The sequence below is a fragment of the Podarcis gaigeae genome, assembly GCF_964106915.1.
Source record: "Podarcis gaigeae genome assembly, chromosome: 9".
NCBI lineage: Eukaryota > Metazoa > Chordata > Lepidosauria > Squamata > Lacertidae > Podarcis > Podarcis gaigeae.
In genome coordinates, this window is record NC_139685.1 from 79,138,916 (window position 1) to 79,154,280 (window position 15,365).

At 48.7% G+C, this 15,365-nt stretch overlaps 1 protein-coding gene across 1 annotated transcript in view; it reads right to left on the bottom strand.

The window, feature by feature from the left end:
• Nucleotides 1-3,959: 3,959 nt before the first annotated feature.
• The window catches only part of CYP26B1 (cytochrome P450 family 26 subfamily B member 1), a 31,685-nt gene continuing 20,279 nt past the window's right edge, over nucleotides 3,960-15,365 (bottom strand). Inside the window, exons 3-6 of the mRNA XM_083757147.1 lie at nucleotides 13,510-13,785; nucleotides 12,352-12,507; nucleotides 10,030-10,311; nucleotides 3,960-8,575 (exon numbers count right to left, since the gene is read on the bottom strand). Coding sequence (XP_083613273.1) covers nucleotides 8,183-8,575; nucleotides 10,030-10,311; nucleotides 12,352-12,507; nucleotides 13,510-13,785 — 1,107 coding nt within the window. The 3' untranslated portion in view covers nucleotides 3,960-8,182. The remainder of the gene's footprint in view (nucleotides 8,576-10,029; nucleotides 10,312-12,351; nucleotides 12,508-13,509; nucleotides 13,786-15,365) is intronic.

Consider the following 15,365-nt stretch of genomic DNA (forward strand, 5'->3'; position numbering starts at 1 on the left):
ATTATAATAATAATTTGTAATCCGTAAAACAGCACCAACAACATTAACAGAAAAGCAACTTTTTAAAAATGAGCTAAGCATTGCAATGTTCAACCACACAGCTGGTATGAGGCATTCTGGCATAGTATTAGAGACTGCAAACACCAGCTCACTTGAGGGCATAAATCAGTGGTGCAGATTAGAAGGGATGTGTGTTTTTGGACACTGCAAACAGAAGGCTGGCTCTTGGACCTCACTTTGCAAAACTCAAGCCACTCTGCAAAGCCACAATGAGCCCAAATGCCTGTATAAATTACCTGTTGGCCCTGAAGAGGAGGCGGTGTGCATTAATCTCAAGAGCAGCATCGCTCTCCCCCAAATCCTCAGAAATGAAAGGGACCTCGCAGTGACTTCATCGTGTAAGCAGCACAGTGGGAAAATGGCAGTCTTTGTCTACACCTAAATATCCAAAAGACGGCAGCCGGTTTTGGTTCAAAGCCGCTTGTCATAAGTGGGTGTGATCATGCGCATTGGTGAGCTGCAAATTAAATCCAGAGCACCGAAACAGCAAACTTGCTCCCTCATCCAGCACAGTTTCATTTCAGGGGTCTCTCCAGAGGCTGGGCTTTACCTCCATCAAGGCTTTTCTCTTTTTTTCGGGTGGGGAGGTGCATTAAAGACAGAAACGTTCCAGGAGTTCAGCAAAAGTTAAAACAAACCTGCGTAATGTGAAACTCGGGGCTGGAGCAGAGTGGAAAGTCTGCTTCCCCGCCTGCCTGCCTACCCTGCCCCCACCAGATGGAAGCAAGCCCCCACCCCAAGACCATCCTGTAAAGCAGCGAGCTTCTGTTGCAGCGAGGCTGGCTACACCAGCCCTCTCCAGGGGCCTGCTATGGCTCTCCAATAAAGCTGTAAATTAGAGACAAAATAAATAAAATTCGGGGCGAGGAGGATGAAAATGGCGGGGTGGGGAGCAGAGGCCAGAAGGAAGTGACCTTCCCTTTGGTTAAGTAGGTGTGAGGTGGGTCTTAGCAAGGAGCTGCAGGAGAGGCCCCTGGATTTGGGGAGCTCCTAGGGGCAGGAGGAAGCCCATCTCCAAGCGCTGGCCTCGGCTGCAGCTACAAGGCGCCCCTTCGACGTCAGCCCTGGCAAATCGTATCCAAGGAAGGCAGTCCTTTGCTCCAAGGAAGAGGAGCGAGCCTTCGAGGCAAAGGAGACCTGTTTCTGCTGAAGGGGCAGGCCTGCAGGGCCAGGGCATGCTCAGATTTTCCACTTCATTCATGCCTCCCAAGTTTTCTTTGACTTTGGGAAGGTTTGCCGTGAGAAGCAGAGTTCCCAAAGCAGAGCCTTCAGAAGCCATCGATGGAGAGTTGGAGATGCGCGTCACAAGCAAGCCATTGACCAACCGCATTATTTCTGATGCTGTGGGCAGAATAAGTCCTCTCTTCTTGAGAACCATCCTCTTCCGCACAGCTTTCCCTCTCCCAAAAGACGCGAGCAGAGGACTATACGTGGCTATTAGCCATGATGGCTCGGCTCTGCCTCTACGGTCAGGGACAGCAATGGTTCCGAATGCCACTTGGTGGAAACTCAGGGCTGGCCAACCCATGAGACAGGCTGACACAGCTGCCTCAGGCAGCGGAACCCCAAGAGGTGGTGCCCCACCTACACTGACGCCCTCCATCGCTGGCGGAGAAGCAGCAGTGGCTTCTGGCAAAATCTCGTTAAACTCTCATGCAATCTCGTGCGCTCCATGAGAGCTTGAGACATTTTGGCAAGATCTTGCCAAACCCCACTATCCCCACTGCTTCACAGGTGCTACCACACATCCCAGGTAAGGGAGGTGGGGAGGGGGCAGTTGGCTGCAGGGAGGCTGGGAGGACGAACCTCCCCATTCTGCCTCAGATGCCCAAACATCTGGGAAATCCCAGAGAGTGGTATTGCGCTCAAATCCAACTTGTAGGGTTCCCATTACGGCCTCTGGTTGGCCCCTGGTGAGAACAGGATGCTGGAGTAGATGGGCCACTGGCCTGATCCTGCAAGCTCTTCTGATCTTATATAATAGGTGCTAGAAAGCACTTCCCTACTTGCATGCGGTTTTTGAAGGTGGAGCTCTGCTTGAGATTCCGTAGTGTTACCAGGTTTAGACTTCACTTAAGCCTTTGTCAGAAGTTAGGGCTGGTGAATCGGCCAAATCCAGCTCTCCCACTTTAGCATATTCATTTGCAATTATTATTTCTGAGTCATGAAAATTCATATTTTCCTAATGCACACATTGCTGTATGCAATGTTGCCTTAGGTACACGTTTTGAGGAAGGAAATTTTCCCTGTTACATTATGCATTTTTATGTAATATTTTCACTAACATGCTAAGTGTTTGCATATTTGCACACGTTGCACTAAGTGTTTGCATATTTGCACACATTGCTTGGCTGCAGAACGGCACTGCAAAATTCAGAGATGTGTGAATTTTGAAGGATGAGTTATGTTTCAGTTCCCATGTTGTTTGGGGAAATGTGGATGAGGTAGGTTCTCTTTTAAATGCAAACTGAATTGAGTTTCTCCAAGGGTTACCCAGCCTCACCTCCTTATTTCTCCCAGATGAGAACTGTCTCCCTCCGGCTCTCCTGGGAACTCCCATCTCCCTCTTTCCAGTGCTTGTTCTCTCTCCAGTTTCCTCCCTCCCTCTTGCACCCCTCATTCTCTCCTGTGGCCAGGCTGGCTTTCTGCTTTCCCAACAGAAGCAGGATAGCTCCCTTTGCTATAGAACTGGCTGCCCCATGTCTCCAGTATGATGTCTTAGGACAGCTGTGGCCTATCTGAAGAACGATCCACACAAACAGATGTTACAGGCATATACTCCTGGTCTTTAGAAGCTCCATCAAGGAGCTTGGGCCACATGGGGGTGGCCTCAGTTGCACTGTCTGCAACAGGGCTTTTCTGTGCATGGAAGACGAGAAGCAGGGTGGGAGGATTAAATCTCTCTCCCCCTACCATCTCCCACAAAACCAGATGATTTTGGACTCATTTTGGGACCTTGAACTGGCTTCTGGGTGGAGCCTTTCAGCCCAGAGAAATGTACATATCAGCAACCAATTCATCAGTGCTGAAGACAGACTATTTGTGGATATGCCTTTGGGTTTTCAGGGGTCATTATGGACCAGCCTCTGAAGAGACTCTGTATATGATCCAAAGGTGGTCATCCTTGAACATGGGAAGTGGCTGTGTGCTTAAGTTACGAAGGCATCACTTGTGAATTGAACCAGTGCAATGGATTTTCATCCCACCCGTGTGTGTGTGTGTGTGTGTGTGTGTGTGTGTGTGTTTGTGTGTGTGTGTGTATGAATATCTACTGCTAATAAGGTAATTATCACTGTCTGGACTTGTCTGCATTTCATTACCTTCCAACATCACTGTTTACAGTTCCCATTCCCTACCTTCCATATATTTTTGCAACCTGGGAAAACACTTGATGCATCTGATGAGGTTGGACTGCAACCCACAGATACATTTGTGAGTCTTTAAGGTGCCACAAGATGACACAAGCACGCTTCCTACCCCTCTGGGGATTCATTTCTGCTGTTTGTTCTTGTATCAGCCCATTCACTTCAGTTTTCGTGGCTCTATTTAGCGGTATTGAATTTTACTGGCTTTTATTATGTATCAATGGTTTTTTTAAAAAAAAGTATAGCCAAATGTGGAAGCAGAGTAAAATCACCATGACTGGTAGCCATTGGCAAGCCTCTCCTCCTCCATAAATCGGTCTAATTGTCTTTTAAAGCCCTCCAAGTTACTACTCATCGTTGCTTCTTGTGGGTGGGAGTTCCACAGTTTAACTCTGCTCTGCATAAAGAAGGACTTTCCCTCATCTGACCTGAATCTTCCAGAATTCAGCTACATTGGGCACCCACGAGCTTCTAGCGTTGTGAGAGAGGAAGAACAACTGATTAAAGTTTGAAACAAAGGACAATAGTAAGGTCTGGAGATTCAACATTTTTTTATTATTATGGAAGTCTATAAAATAGCCACATTGATATTTTTTTCCCCTTATAAGATCACGAAATACACAACATCCATTTATTCAACACGTCACAGGGGCGGGTTTGCTGGGCCGCCCCCAGTGAAATCGACGGGAGCCCCCACTCCAAGCAAAGCAGCAGGGCTCCCGGTTCTTTCCGCCGAGCGTTTGCAAGAGAAATGGAGATTCCAGGTAGACCAATCTCAATATTATATACACATGAAGAAACCACATGACACAAAGCACGTCTTCACACGGCACCGTGAAATACCCCTACCCAACAGGTGCTTATTTCTTTCAATATTAAGAAACGACAGACACAATATGAGCAATGGCAAGGGGGAGTATCTCCTGCACATCCCTTAGGGAAAGGGCACTCCAACCATTCAGGGGCATGAGGGTGGCACAGGAGAAGCCCACCCCCCCCTGCAACTCCTTCCATATTGGGCCACATGCAAATAAAACCATATTAATTGCTTTCTTTTCCCTTGCAGACAAGTTTTTTCTTTGTTGTTGTTTTACAATAAAGAAGGAGGCAGAGCAGGGGTGAGATATTCCATACTTTACTAAATAACAAATATTTTCTTTCTTAAAAAAAAAGAAACAGGCGAACTTTTTTTATACTAAATATCTATTTTGAATTATAACAAAAATAGTACTTATAATAATAATAATAATAACAATAACAACAATAATAAGTTTATAAACTCAGACCAAAAAACAAAAACACCACGCCACCTTTGTGTATAAAATAATATAGCAAATTGGAACTGTGCCAGCAAATTAAAAAAAGACACACAAGACAAGACACATATTCTGAGACTCAAAAGTGCTTCATCCTGCAAACTGCAGTAACAATTTTAATATCTTTTCTTTTTTTTAGTCAAGTTATATTAGTTAGGAATGGTAAATCAAACAGGAGCTATCCTTGCCTAGATACAACGCACACGTATGCATATATATATAAAGTTTATAAATGTATGCCTCTTATATTTCTCCCCTTCCCCCCCCCCCATTACTTGTCCATCTTCTGGTGGGCTGTTCAACTTGCAGTGAGAGCATATATTTTCCTCTGCTTCCCATCAGCGCATGTATTTTCATGCTCCACTTTCCTCGCCATGCCTGGGTCGACCATTGCCCCATCGCTGGCCCGCGCACCATTTGAAGTGTGCTGTCCCAGCACCCTCTGCAAAGGATTGTGGGATGCGCCCCTCAAAAGGGCAGGTGGCTTCACTGACTGCCCCCCCCCAACAATGTCCCTGCTGCCAGCCCAGCAACCAACCTCACAAGTTGCCCATCCGACACAAGCCTCAGCACTTTTATATATCTGTGGATAGCATAGATCCGCTGTGTTGCGGGAGGAAACAGGTTGGGAAATCTTAGGGAGGGGGAAAGGGAAGCCAGAGCTGATCTGGTTAACGGAAACAAAGGGCTAAGGTGGATTTATCTTTAGAATCATAGAACGGTAGAGTTGGAAGGGACCCTGGGGGTCATCTGGTCCAACCCCAGGAAGAAGAAGAAGAAGAAGAAGAAGAAGAAGAAGAAGAAGAAGAAGAAGAAGAAGAAGAAGAAGAAGAAGAAGAAGAGGAGGAGGAGGAGGAGGAGGAGGAGGAGGAGGAGGAGGAGGAGGAGGAGGAGGAGGAGTTTGGATTTGATATCCTGCCTTTCACTCCCTTTAAGGAGTCTCAAAGCGGCTAACATTCTCCTTTCCCTTCCTCCCCCACAACAAACACTCTGTGAGGTGAGTGGGGCTGAGAGACTTCAGAGAAGTGGGACTGGCCCAAGGTCACCCAGCAGCTGCAGGTGGAGGAGCAGGGAATCGAACCCGGTTCCCCAGATTACGAGTCTACTGCTCTTAACCACTACACCACACTGGAATCTCAGCTAAAGCAAGGTTTGCAATCCTATTCCGTGCATCTTAAGACTTATGCTTCGCCAGGAGTGAAAAAGAGGATGGAAGCAGAGCAGACCAGCCTTGTGCCCCCAAAATGCTTTGCCCCAAACCTCTGAAGGGCAGCGACGGCTCAAGTCAGGCCCTGAGCATGCAGTGGTTAATTTTTGAGTGGGGAAAGTGCCAGGGCTCAAGCCCGTCAAGGAAGTTATTTATTTGCCTATTTTTTTCATTTATTTCTTACATTTATATACCACTTTTTCCTCCGTGGAGTTCCAGGCAGCCTGCAGGGTTTGCCCCCTCCCACCATTTTGTCCCCAAAACAACCCTCTGAGGTGTGTTAGTCCAACCCACTAGATGGCAGCTAATGATTTGGCATTTGAATTGGCTTTGATAAAAGAATAATATTCCTTGCTTGCTTGCTTCCTGCAATCCACAAGTCCCAGGGGCTTTGAGAGTTTCCCTGCAAACTGGGCATGGCCTGAACTCCCTTGACTGGCCACAGCTAAGCAGGGAGGGCTGCTCAAAAGTATTTCAGCTGCACAGAAAGAGCCTCCAGAATTTACCCTGTTTCTCCATGGTTTGGAACTTTGCTTTCAGACATGACTGGTTCTGAACTCCCGCAACTGATGAGGAGGTTATGGGATCTGAGAGCCTGCAACACGTCAGAGCAACTACTTGGGTCAATAATAATACAATTATTTTTTCAAAAGCAACAACAACAACCTGGTGGTAAACATGGCTAACAATGTGGGCAACCATTGTTCTGAATTCAAAGGATGGCCACAGAAATGTGGCTAATTGATTGGAAACCCATTTCCTTAAATAGAAATTTCCTTAAATAGATGGGGGGAACCAGGGATGGGGGCTTTCCCCATGGCAGGGTGTGTGAGAGTGTGTGGGTTCTCTCTCTTGCAAAGTAACGACAGTTTGGCTTAAGGGCGCAAGAGCACATTAAACACTCAACTGTGTCTAAGGGAAGTCTATGCAATGATCACCATGGCTTTGGGTTGGGTGGTGGATGGCAGGATAGGACCAAGAGAGGATTTCAACATGGGCAGCAGAGAATCAGCTCCAGAAAACCGTATTTTGCTCCTGAACCCCATTCTCGACATTTGTCACTGACCCTCAGCATCATAGTTAGGAGGTGGCCACAGGCTTTGAAATTTGGCTGGTGATCAGAGAGTTTTGGTGCTCCCCAGACACAGAAAAGCTTCTTCTCAGGAGAGTCCACAGGTCAGTTCTTCAATATTACACTTCCACAGCAGTGGAACAGGTGTCTTAAAATCAGCCGGAAGAACAGGCCAAGGAGTCTCAAATGCATGGACTCCAAAGTCCCCCCAAGCTCTGCTGAAGATGGGCTCCTAGCTCATGCCTAAACCTCTGGATATTTTTTTAAAATCCATGTTCTTCCTCAGCCGTTTTTCTGACAACATCCCCACACGCATCTTCAACACACAAGGAGCTGAGCATCAATGTGGTATTGAGGCCCTGCGAGCATGAATACTAATGGTATAGCAGTTCCAACACCAGGCCCTGTTTAAGCTGACATCCTTGTACCTCCTGGAGCCATGGGATGCAGCAAAGCCACCGCTATGGCAACGCAAACAGGTATTCCTCCCACCAACACACAATACTGATTTTAGCCAAACCCCACGGAGGGGGTCCTCTTGGCCGCTCTCTCTAAAGAAAGCAAAAATAAAAAAAGATATTCCCCAAATGCTGTCGCAGGTCACTGACCAGTTTAACACTGATGCTTCAAAGCTCAGGATCTGCCAGAGGTCACTCACTACCCCGACCCCGGTCAGGTAAGGCTTCTGACAGAAGGGCAGGACACCCAGACCTCAGGGGGCCAGCAAAGAGCAGGGGGTCCTGAACCCCCAGAAAGAGCAGCAGACAGCAGCAGCAGGAGCAGTGAGGAACCTCTCCTTGCAACAGAAATGCTTCTGTTTCGGATTATATTTATATATTTATATATATTTATATATATGTGCATATATTAACATTTACGTACTGTTTATAGCTAAGACAATCCCCTTCTGCTTAGTGTTAAAACAAAACAAAACAAAACAGAATCCATCCAGGTGGTCTCCGCAACCTGTTCCCCGCCTGCCCACCCCTCGCGCTAAGGCGCCACCGTCGTTTTGGCATATTCGTCAGAGAAGGCTTTGTCCAAGAGGTGTCAGGCGGCAGGTCTCCATCGTCCATGGCAAGCTGGGCTTTTCCCTTTCCATTCCTCCATTCTGGGGGCCCTCAACCTCCCCAACCAAGAGAAAGCAAACCAAGGGTCCGGTTTACACAGTGGCGCCCAGCATGGCTTCTGTCTCTGTCAAGATTTCGTTCTGGTTCGAGTCGAGTCCGAAAAACTTGACCTTGAGCCCGTCCACCGGGTGGACGACGGGCACCAGCGTGATGCGGGGGAAAGTTCTGGTGGCCAGCTCAAAGCGGCTGGTGCTGGCCAGCTCGATGGCCAGAGCCTTGAGGAACAGCTTGGCCAGGTGCTTGCCCAGACAGGTCCTTATGCCTCCGCCAAAAGGAAGGTAGTGGAACCTGCCGTCTTTGTCTTCCGTGCGGCCCTGGGCAAAGCGGTCGGGGTCAAACACGTCCACATCCTTGAAGACGGGAGCCGTGTCGTGAGTGTCCCGGATGCTGTACATGACGCTCCACCCTTTGGGGATTTGGAAGCCCTGAGGAGGAAGAGGAGAATGTAAATTAGGTTTGAATCTGTTTTCAGTTTACTGCATATTAATAATAATAATAATAATAATATTATAATAATTACAATAATTACTTTATACCACGCCCATCTGGCTGGGTTTCCCCAGCCACTCTGGGCAGCTCCCAACAAAATATTAAACAGAATAAAAAATCAAACATTAAAATCTACCCTAAACAGGGCTGCCTTCAGATGTCTTCTAAAAGTTTGATAGTTGTTCATTTCCTTGACATCTGATGAAAGGGCGTTCCACAGGGTGGGTGCCACCACCGAGAAGGCCCTGTGCCTGGTTCTTTTGAATGTTTTAGCATTTGTTCTCCCCCCCCCCCCAGGACATTTTTTTAGTTTTGCAAATAAGGGGTACAAATAAACTAAAAGATAATAATAATAATAATAATAATAATAATAATAATAATAATAATAATAATAATATAAAAACAACAACAACAACACCTTATTATTTATACCCCGCTCATCTGGCTGAGCTTCCCCAGCCACTCTGGGCGGCTTCCAACAAAATATCAAAATACAATGATGAGATAAGAGACTTATTAACAGACTGGTTACAGTTTAACCAATTAAATGACATATTTAAGATAGACCAGATGCCCCTTATGAGAAACCTGCAAGCAGGATCTGAGCCCATGAGCCTTCTCCCTGCCTGTGGTCTTCAGCAATGGACATTTTAATATTGTATTTTAATCTTGTCTTTAAGTTGTATTTTAATCGATTGTTTTATACCTGGTGTTAGCTGCCCTGAGCTGGTCTTGGCTGCGGAGGGCGGGGTATAAATAAAAATTATTATTATTATTATTATTATTATTATTATTATTATTATTCAGAAGCATCGCTGCCTCTGATGACAGAGGCAGAGCTCAGCCATCGTGGCTGGGAGCCAGATCACTTTATAGGGATCCCAAGAAGAAGAAGAAGAAGAAGAAGAAGAAGAAGAAGAAGAAGAAGAAGAAGAAGAAGAAGAAGAAGAGGAGGAGTTTGGATTTGATGTCCCGCCTTTCACTCCCTTTAAGGAGTCTCCAAGCGGCTAACATTCTCCTTTCCCTTCCTCCCCCACAACAAACACTCTGTGAGGTGAGTGGGGCTGAGAGACCTCAGAGAAGTGGGACTGGCCCAAGGTCACCCAGCAGCTGCAGGTGGAGGAGCAGGGAATCGAACCCGGTTCCCCAGATTACGAGTGTATCACTCTTAACCACTACACCACACTGGCTACCACACTTAAGCTGCTGTGCATTTGGTGAATTTCCATTTCGGTAGGCGTGTCGCCTAGGGAAACCTTTATGGAAAAGCAGCAAGGGAAGCAAATCAATGCAGGCACACGCCACGTGCAGCAGATCTCCTGCCAGGCCCCCTTCCTCATGCAGCAAGCCAGAGATGCTAGAGGGTTCTAAGGCAGGTCTCTGTACTCACGTCCAGCTCAAAGGTCTGCAGCACCGTCCGGTACCCTCCGGAGATGGGGGTGAAGAGCCGCAGGACCTCCTTGATGACGCAGTCCAGGTAGAGGAGGCTGCTGATGGTGTCGAGCTGGAGGGAGCCCTCGCAGAGGCAGCCGTTGTGGAGGATGCCTTTGCTCCTCAGCTCCTCCCGGAGCTTCTCCAGCACCCTGGGGTGCTTCAGGAGCTGCATGATCAGGGAGGTGCTGGCGCTGGCCGTAGTGGCGTAGGCGGCAAAGATCAGCTCGAGGGTGCCGTCCTGAAAGGCAAAGAGAGAGGTGTGTTATGAGTGAGAGAGAGAGAACCAGCACGGTGTGGTCAGACCCATGGAGTCATGGGTTCAAATCCCCATTCTGGCATTCTGGCACCCCTGCATTATAGGAATGCTTTTGGACCAGGGAAGCATCTTGCTTGCTCTCTGAGGGGCTGGAGGACTTTTTAATCCCCTTATCAAAGTTTGCCTTACCCACTGGACCACTTTAGCCTGTGAAACTGGCACTCTTGAAGGCCCCACATAATACCCGACCCACATTTGGGAAGCACTCAGTCTTGCAGTGTGGCAGCACCTAAACCCTGGAACTCCCTGCCTATTGAGAACAAGCAGGCAATTCATGTACTCTTTCTGCTGCCTGCTTAGACAAGGCTCCCCAGACATGTAAAATGTGGGCGCATGTTTTTAGTTGAATGTTTCAATAGTTGTTTTTACTGATTTTGCTCTCTTTGTAAACTGCTTTAAGGTGGGTTTCTTTCTTTCTTTCTTTTTACAGCCAAGCAGTGTATACATTTTTTTTAATAAATGGATCCTTTACTTCCCTTCAACTTCCAACAGATTTTACACATTTTGATTGATTGATTGATTGATTGATTGATTGATTGACTGACTGAATTTATTACTTGCCCTCCCTCCCAAAGGAACCCGGAGCAGGAAACACATCAGAAACAAAACAATATGATAAAAAGAAGCCAGAAACAATCACCTAAATAAAAACAATTAAAAGCACTTGAGTCATTGTGACTGATGCTGTTCAGCAGAGTAGCCATGAGACCACCAGCATCAAAAGCCCCGGAACTGAGTAGGGCTGAGATGAGCTCCACCCCACTCACCCACTCAGGGCCTGTGACCCCCAACCTCCCCAGCCCCCCCTGGAGGTGAGAAGCAGCAATGGCAGCGACAGACACCAGGGCATATCAAGAGCTGAACTGATGCACAAAGCCAGACAAGGCACAGGGCTTCCTCTCCTAAAGAAACCACTTCTCACGGTGGTAGTATAGGAGAGGGAAGTCCAGCCTGCTGCCCTCCAGGTTCTTCAGATGAGAGCATGGCTGGTGTTGACTGGGGGCTGTTGTGAGTTAACATCCAAATGACCAAGAGGTCCCCAGTCTGGAGAAGGTTGGTCATGTTGCTATGGGAAGGCAGAGGACCCTCGTACCTACGGGACCACCTCTCCTGATATGCCCCACGGAAGACCTTAAGGTCCATAAATAGCAACACCCTAGAGGTCCCGGGCCCTAACGAAGTCAGATTAGCCTCAACCAGAGGCAGGGCCTTTTCAACACTGGCCCCAACTTGGTGGAACGCTCTGTCTCATGAGACCAGGGCCCTGCAGGATCTGATTTCTTTCCGCAGGGCCTGTAAGACAGAGTTGTTCCGCCTGGCCTTTGGCTTGGAATCAACTTGATCCCCTTCCCCTCTTTCCTTTTTCCTTTCTCCTTCTGTGATGGAACTCCTATTTGGGGACTTCCCTGGCTTTTTTCTGGCCCTCGTAGGACTAGTCTGGATAGTTGGCCTTGGTGAAGATTTGACGTTTTCACCCCCCAAAAAGTTCTTGGTTTGAGTTCCTACTGAAATAAGGCTGCATTTTAATGTTGCATTTTAATCTTGTGTTTAAGTTGTATTTCAATCAATTGTTCTTATTTTTGGTGTTAGCCACCCTGAGCCCGGTCTTGGCTGGGGAGGGCGGGGTATAAATAAAATTTATTATTATTATTAGAGCAACATAGGCAGCTGCTTTATGCAGAGTCAGACCATTGCATCCCATCTACCTCAATATTGTCTACACTGACCGGCAGAAGCTCTCCAGGGTTCAAGGCAAGGTTCTCTCCCAACCTACCTAGAGTTACTTTTGAGGACTGAACCTGAATGCAGAGTTGATGCTCTGCCACTGAACTACAGCGCTTCCCGCCAGACCATGTTGTTTCATTGCAAGAGAGGTTGTGTTTATCCTGCGCAAGAACAAGAGCCAAGGGCTCCTTGCAGCCACCTCGGCTGCCTCTTCCCGGCCACCCGGTCTCGACCCACCTTCAGTTCCTGCATGGTGAGCTCCTTGCCGTGTTCCTTGCCGCTTTCGATCAGGAGGTCCAGGGCGTCGGAGTAGTCCTTGCCCTGCGTGTTCTGCAGCTTTTCCCGGATAGCTTTCTCCAAGCTCTTCTGCAACAGCTCTCGAGCACGGATTCCCTGGAGGAAAAAGGAGGAGGTTGGAACCCAGGAAGAGCAGCTGCCACACAGCAAAGCCCTCGTCCTGCACTCTTCTCACTCTCAACTCCAGTCTCTCCTGGAGCATCACAGAAGAATAGCAACCAGAGCCGTCTTTCCCATTGGTGTTAGTGGTGCGTTGCGCCAGGGCGCCGGCCTCTCAGAGGCGCCCTAGTGAGTAGGGGAGCTGTGCGGCTTTGCCAGTGGCCTCCCCTTTCCCTGCACGCCCGCCAGCTGCGCCCCGCTAACTATATGGCTGGTGGGCATGCAGCTTCCCTCCCAAGCCTTCTCAGGAGGAGAGCGACCCCCGCAGGGGCTTAGGATGGAAGCTGAGCGCAGCTCCCCTCCCAAGTCTCTGCATCTGCTCCTGGTCGTTGTCCTCCTCCTGCTTTCTGGCGAAAGGCGGTGAGCAGCCTCCCAGGATGCCTTCTTGGGCGCCCCAATGCCAAACAGCAAGGCCGCCAGCATGTTTTCCTGCTTGATTGCTGCCACCACACCAGGGACCGGGGCAGTGGGAGAGGCAGAGGACATTTTCCACCACCCTCTCCCTTGTTTTGGAGTTGTGGGGGGGGCGCCAGAGGGATCTCTGCACCACGGCGCCAGATATGCTTAAGACGGCCCTGATAGCAACCCCAAAATCATCTGCTCCAGCCCCCTGCAATGCAGGAATCACAGCACCAGCAGGTGAAGCACTCAACACCTGCAGGTAGAGGGAGAGCAAACAGCCCAGCCGACCCTCCAAAATCAGAGCCATTTGGACATTCTCCAAGATGCTCTGAACACCACCTAATAGTGAGGTCAGTATATTCCCATGCTGTCTACTCTGCCTGGTGACAGCTCTCCGGGGTCTTGGGCACAGAGACAGCTCCCCTTCCCATCGCCTGCTTAGCTGGTCACTTTTATCCCAAGGATCGAACCCAGTGCCTTCTGTAGGCCATGGTGTTCTTCTTCCAAGCCACTTCTCCTGACCAAGACATCTCTTACCTTCCGGTAGCCGCTAAAAGGCAGGTCCACAGGCAGGGAGAAGACGTTCTCCATGAACTGCTGGTAGACCTCAAAGAGCTGGCTGAGGTCTTCGTCCGGGATCCGGAAGCCCAGCAAGACCCTGATGGCCATGCGGAAGGTGAGCTGCTGGGCTTCATAGTAGACGTTGATGGGATCCGGGTTGCTGCTCCATGCCCTCAAGGTGTCCTGGATCACCAGCTGGATCTTGGGCAGGTAGCTCTCCAGGGCTTCGTGGCTGAAGATTTTGGAGAAGACCTGAAATGGAAGGGACAGGTATATCAGGAAAACACCAGGGGAAACTTTCTGATAGTTTGACAGTGGAACAGACATTGCTCCTTGGCTGCCATTGGGCACAGGCAGGAATCACTGGCCCAGTTACACAGCTCCCCTGCAAAGGAAGGTTGCAGGGTTTGGGCAAAGGCAAGTCAGAGGCAACGCTGGAGAAGTTCACAAAATTATGCGCAGCATGGGAAATGTGGACAGAGAGAAAATGCTTTCTCCCTCTCTCGTAGGACGGCCAATGAAGTTGACAGATATAGGAGGGACAAAAGAAAGTCCTTCTTCACTCAGTGCCAAGTTAATCTATGGAACTCTCTCCCACAGGATGCCTTTGAAAAAGAATTAGAGAAATTCATGGAGGAGAGGTTTATGGATAGTCACTAGCCACAATGGCGATGTTCTGCCTTCACAGTTGGCAGCAGCAATAATGCTTCTGAATACCAGAGCCCTGGCACAGCGAAATGTCTTGGACCAGCCTGGCCACCCCTGGCCGAGGGTTTCATTGGCAAGGAGTGGGGGGAATGGCATTCATGACCCAGATATCTGAACACCAAGAAAGGATGGATAAGATACTACTTCACACAGAACAAACGATGGAACTTGCATGAGAACATCAAAAGAGCATCTACTGGATCAGCCCAAGGCCCATGGAGCCCAGTATCCTGTTCTCAGAGTGGCCAACTAAATGCCAGTGGGAAACCAGGGAGCAGAACATGAGCCCAAAAGCAGGATTCTCTCCTCGCATGGATCCAGCAAATGGTATTCAGAAGCCTTGCTGCCTCCAACTGTGGAGGGCAGAGAGCAGCCATCTTGGCTAGGAGCCATCGACAGACATCTCCTTCTAAAGATGGCTTTAAAGGAGGATTCGATAAGCTCATGGAGGCCATCAGTGGCTCCTGGGTGTGATAGTTATGCTCTGTCTCCACAGCAATGCTTCTGAAGACCAGTCGCTGGAAGCCACAGGAGGCGAGTGTGTTCCTCTTGTGCGTGGATCCTGCTTGTGGGTTTCCGCTTGGGTCATCTGGTTGGACTTTGTGACAACAGGATGCTGGACTCGATGATGATGATGATGATTCTTTTATTTATACCCCGCCCTCCCCAGCCAAGACCGGGCTCAGGGCGGCTAACACCAGGTATAAAAAAATTGTTTGAAATACAACTTAAAAACAAGATTCAGTACAACATTAAAATGCAGCCTCATTTCAGTAGAAACTCAAATCAGAAACTTTTTGGGGATGAAAACATCAAATCTTCACCAAGACCAACTATCCAGACTGGTCCTACATGGGCCAGAAAAAAGCCAGGGAAGTCCCCAAATAGGAGTTCCATCACAGAAAGAGAAAGGAAAAAGGGGGGTGGGGGAGAGGATCAAGTGGATTCCAAGCCAAAGGCCAGGCGGAGCAACTCTCTCTTACAGGCCCTGTGGAAAGAAATCAGATCCTGCAGGGCCCTGGTCTCTTGTGGCAGAGCGTTCCACCAGGCAGGGACCAGTGTTGAGAAGGCCCTGGCTCTGGTTGAGGCTAATCTGACTTCCTTAGGGACCCCTAGGGTGTTGC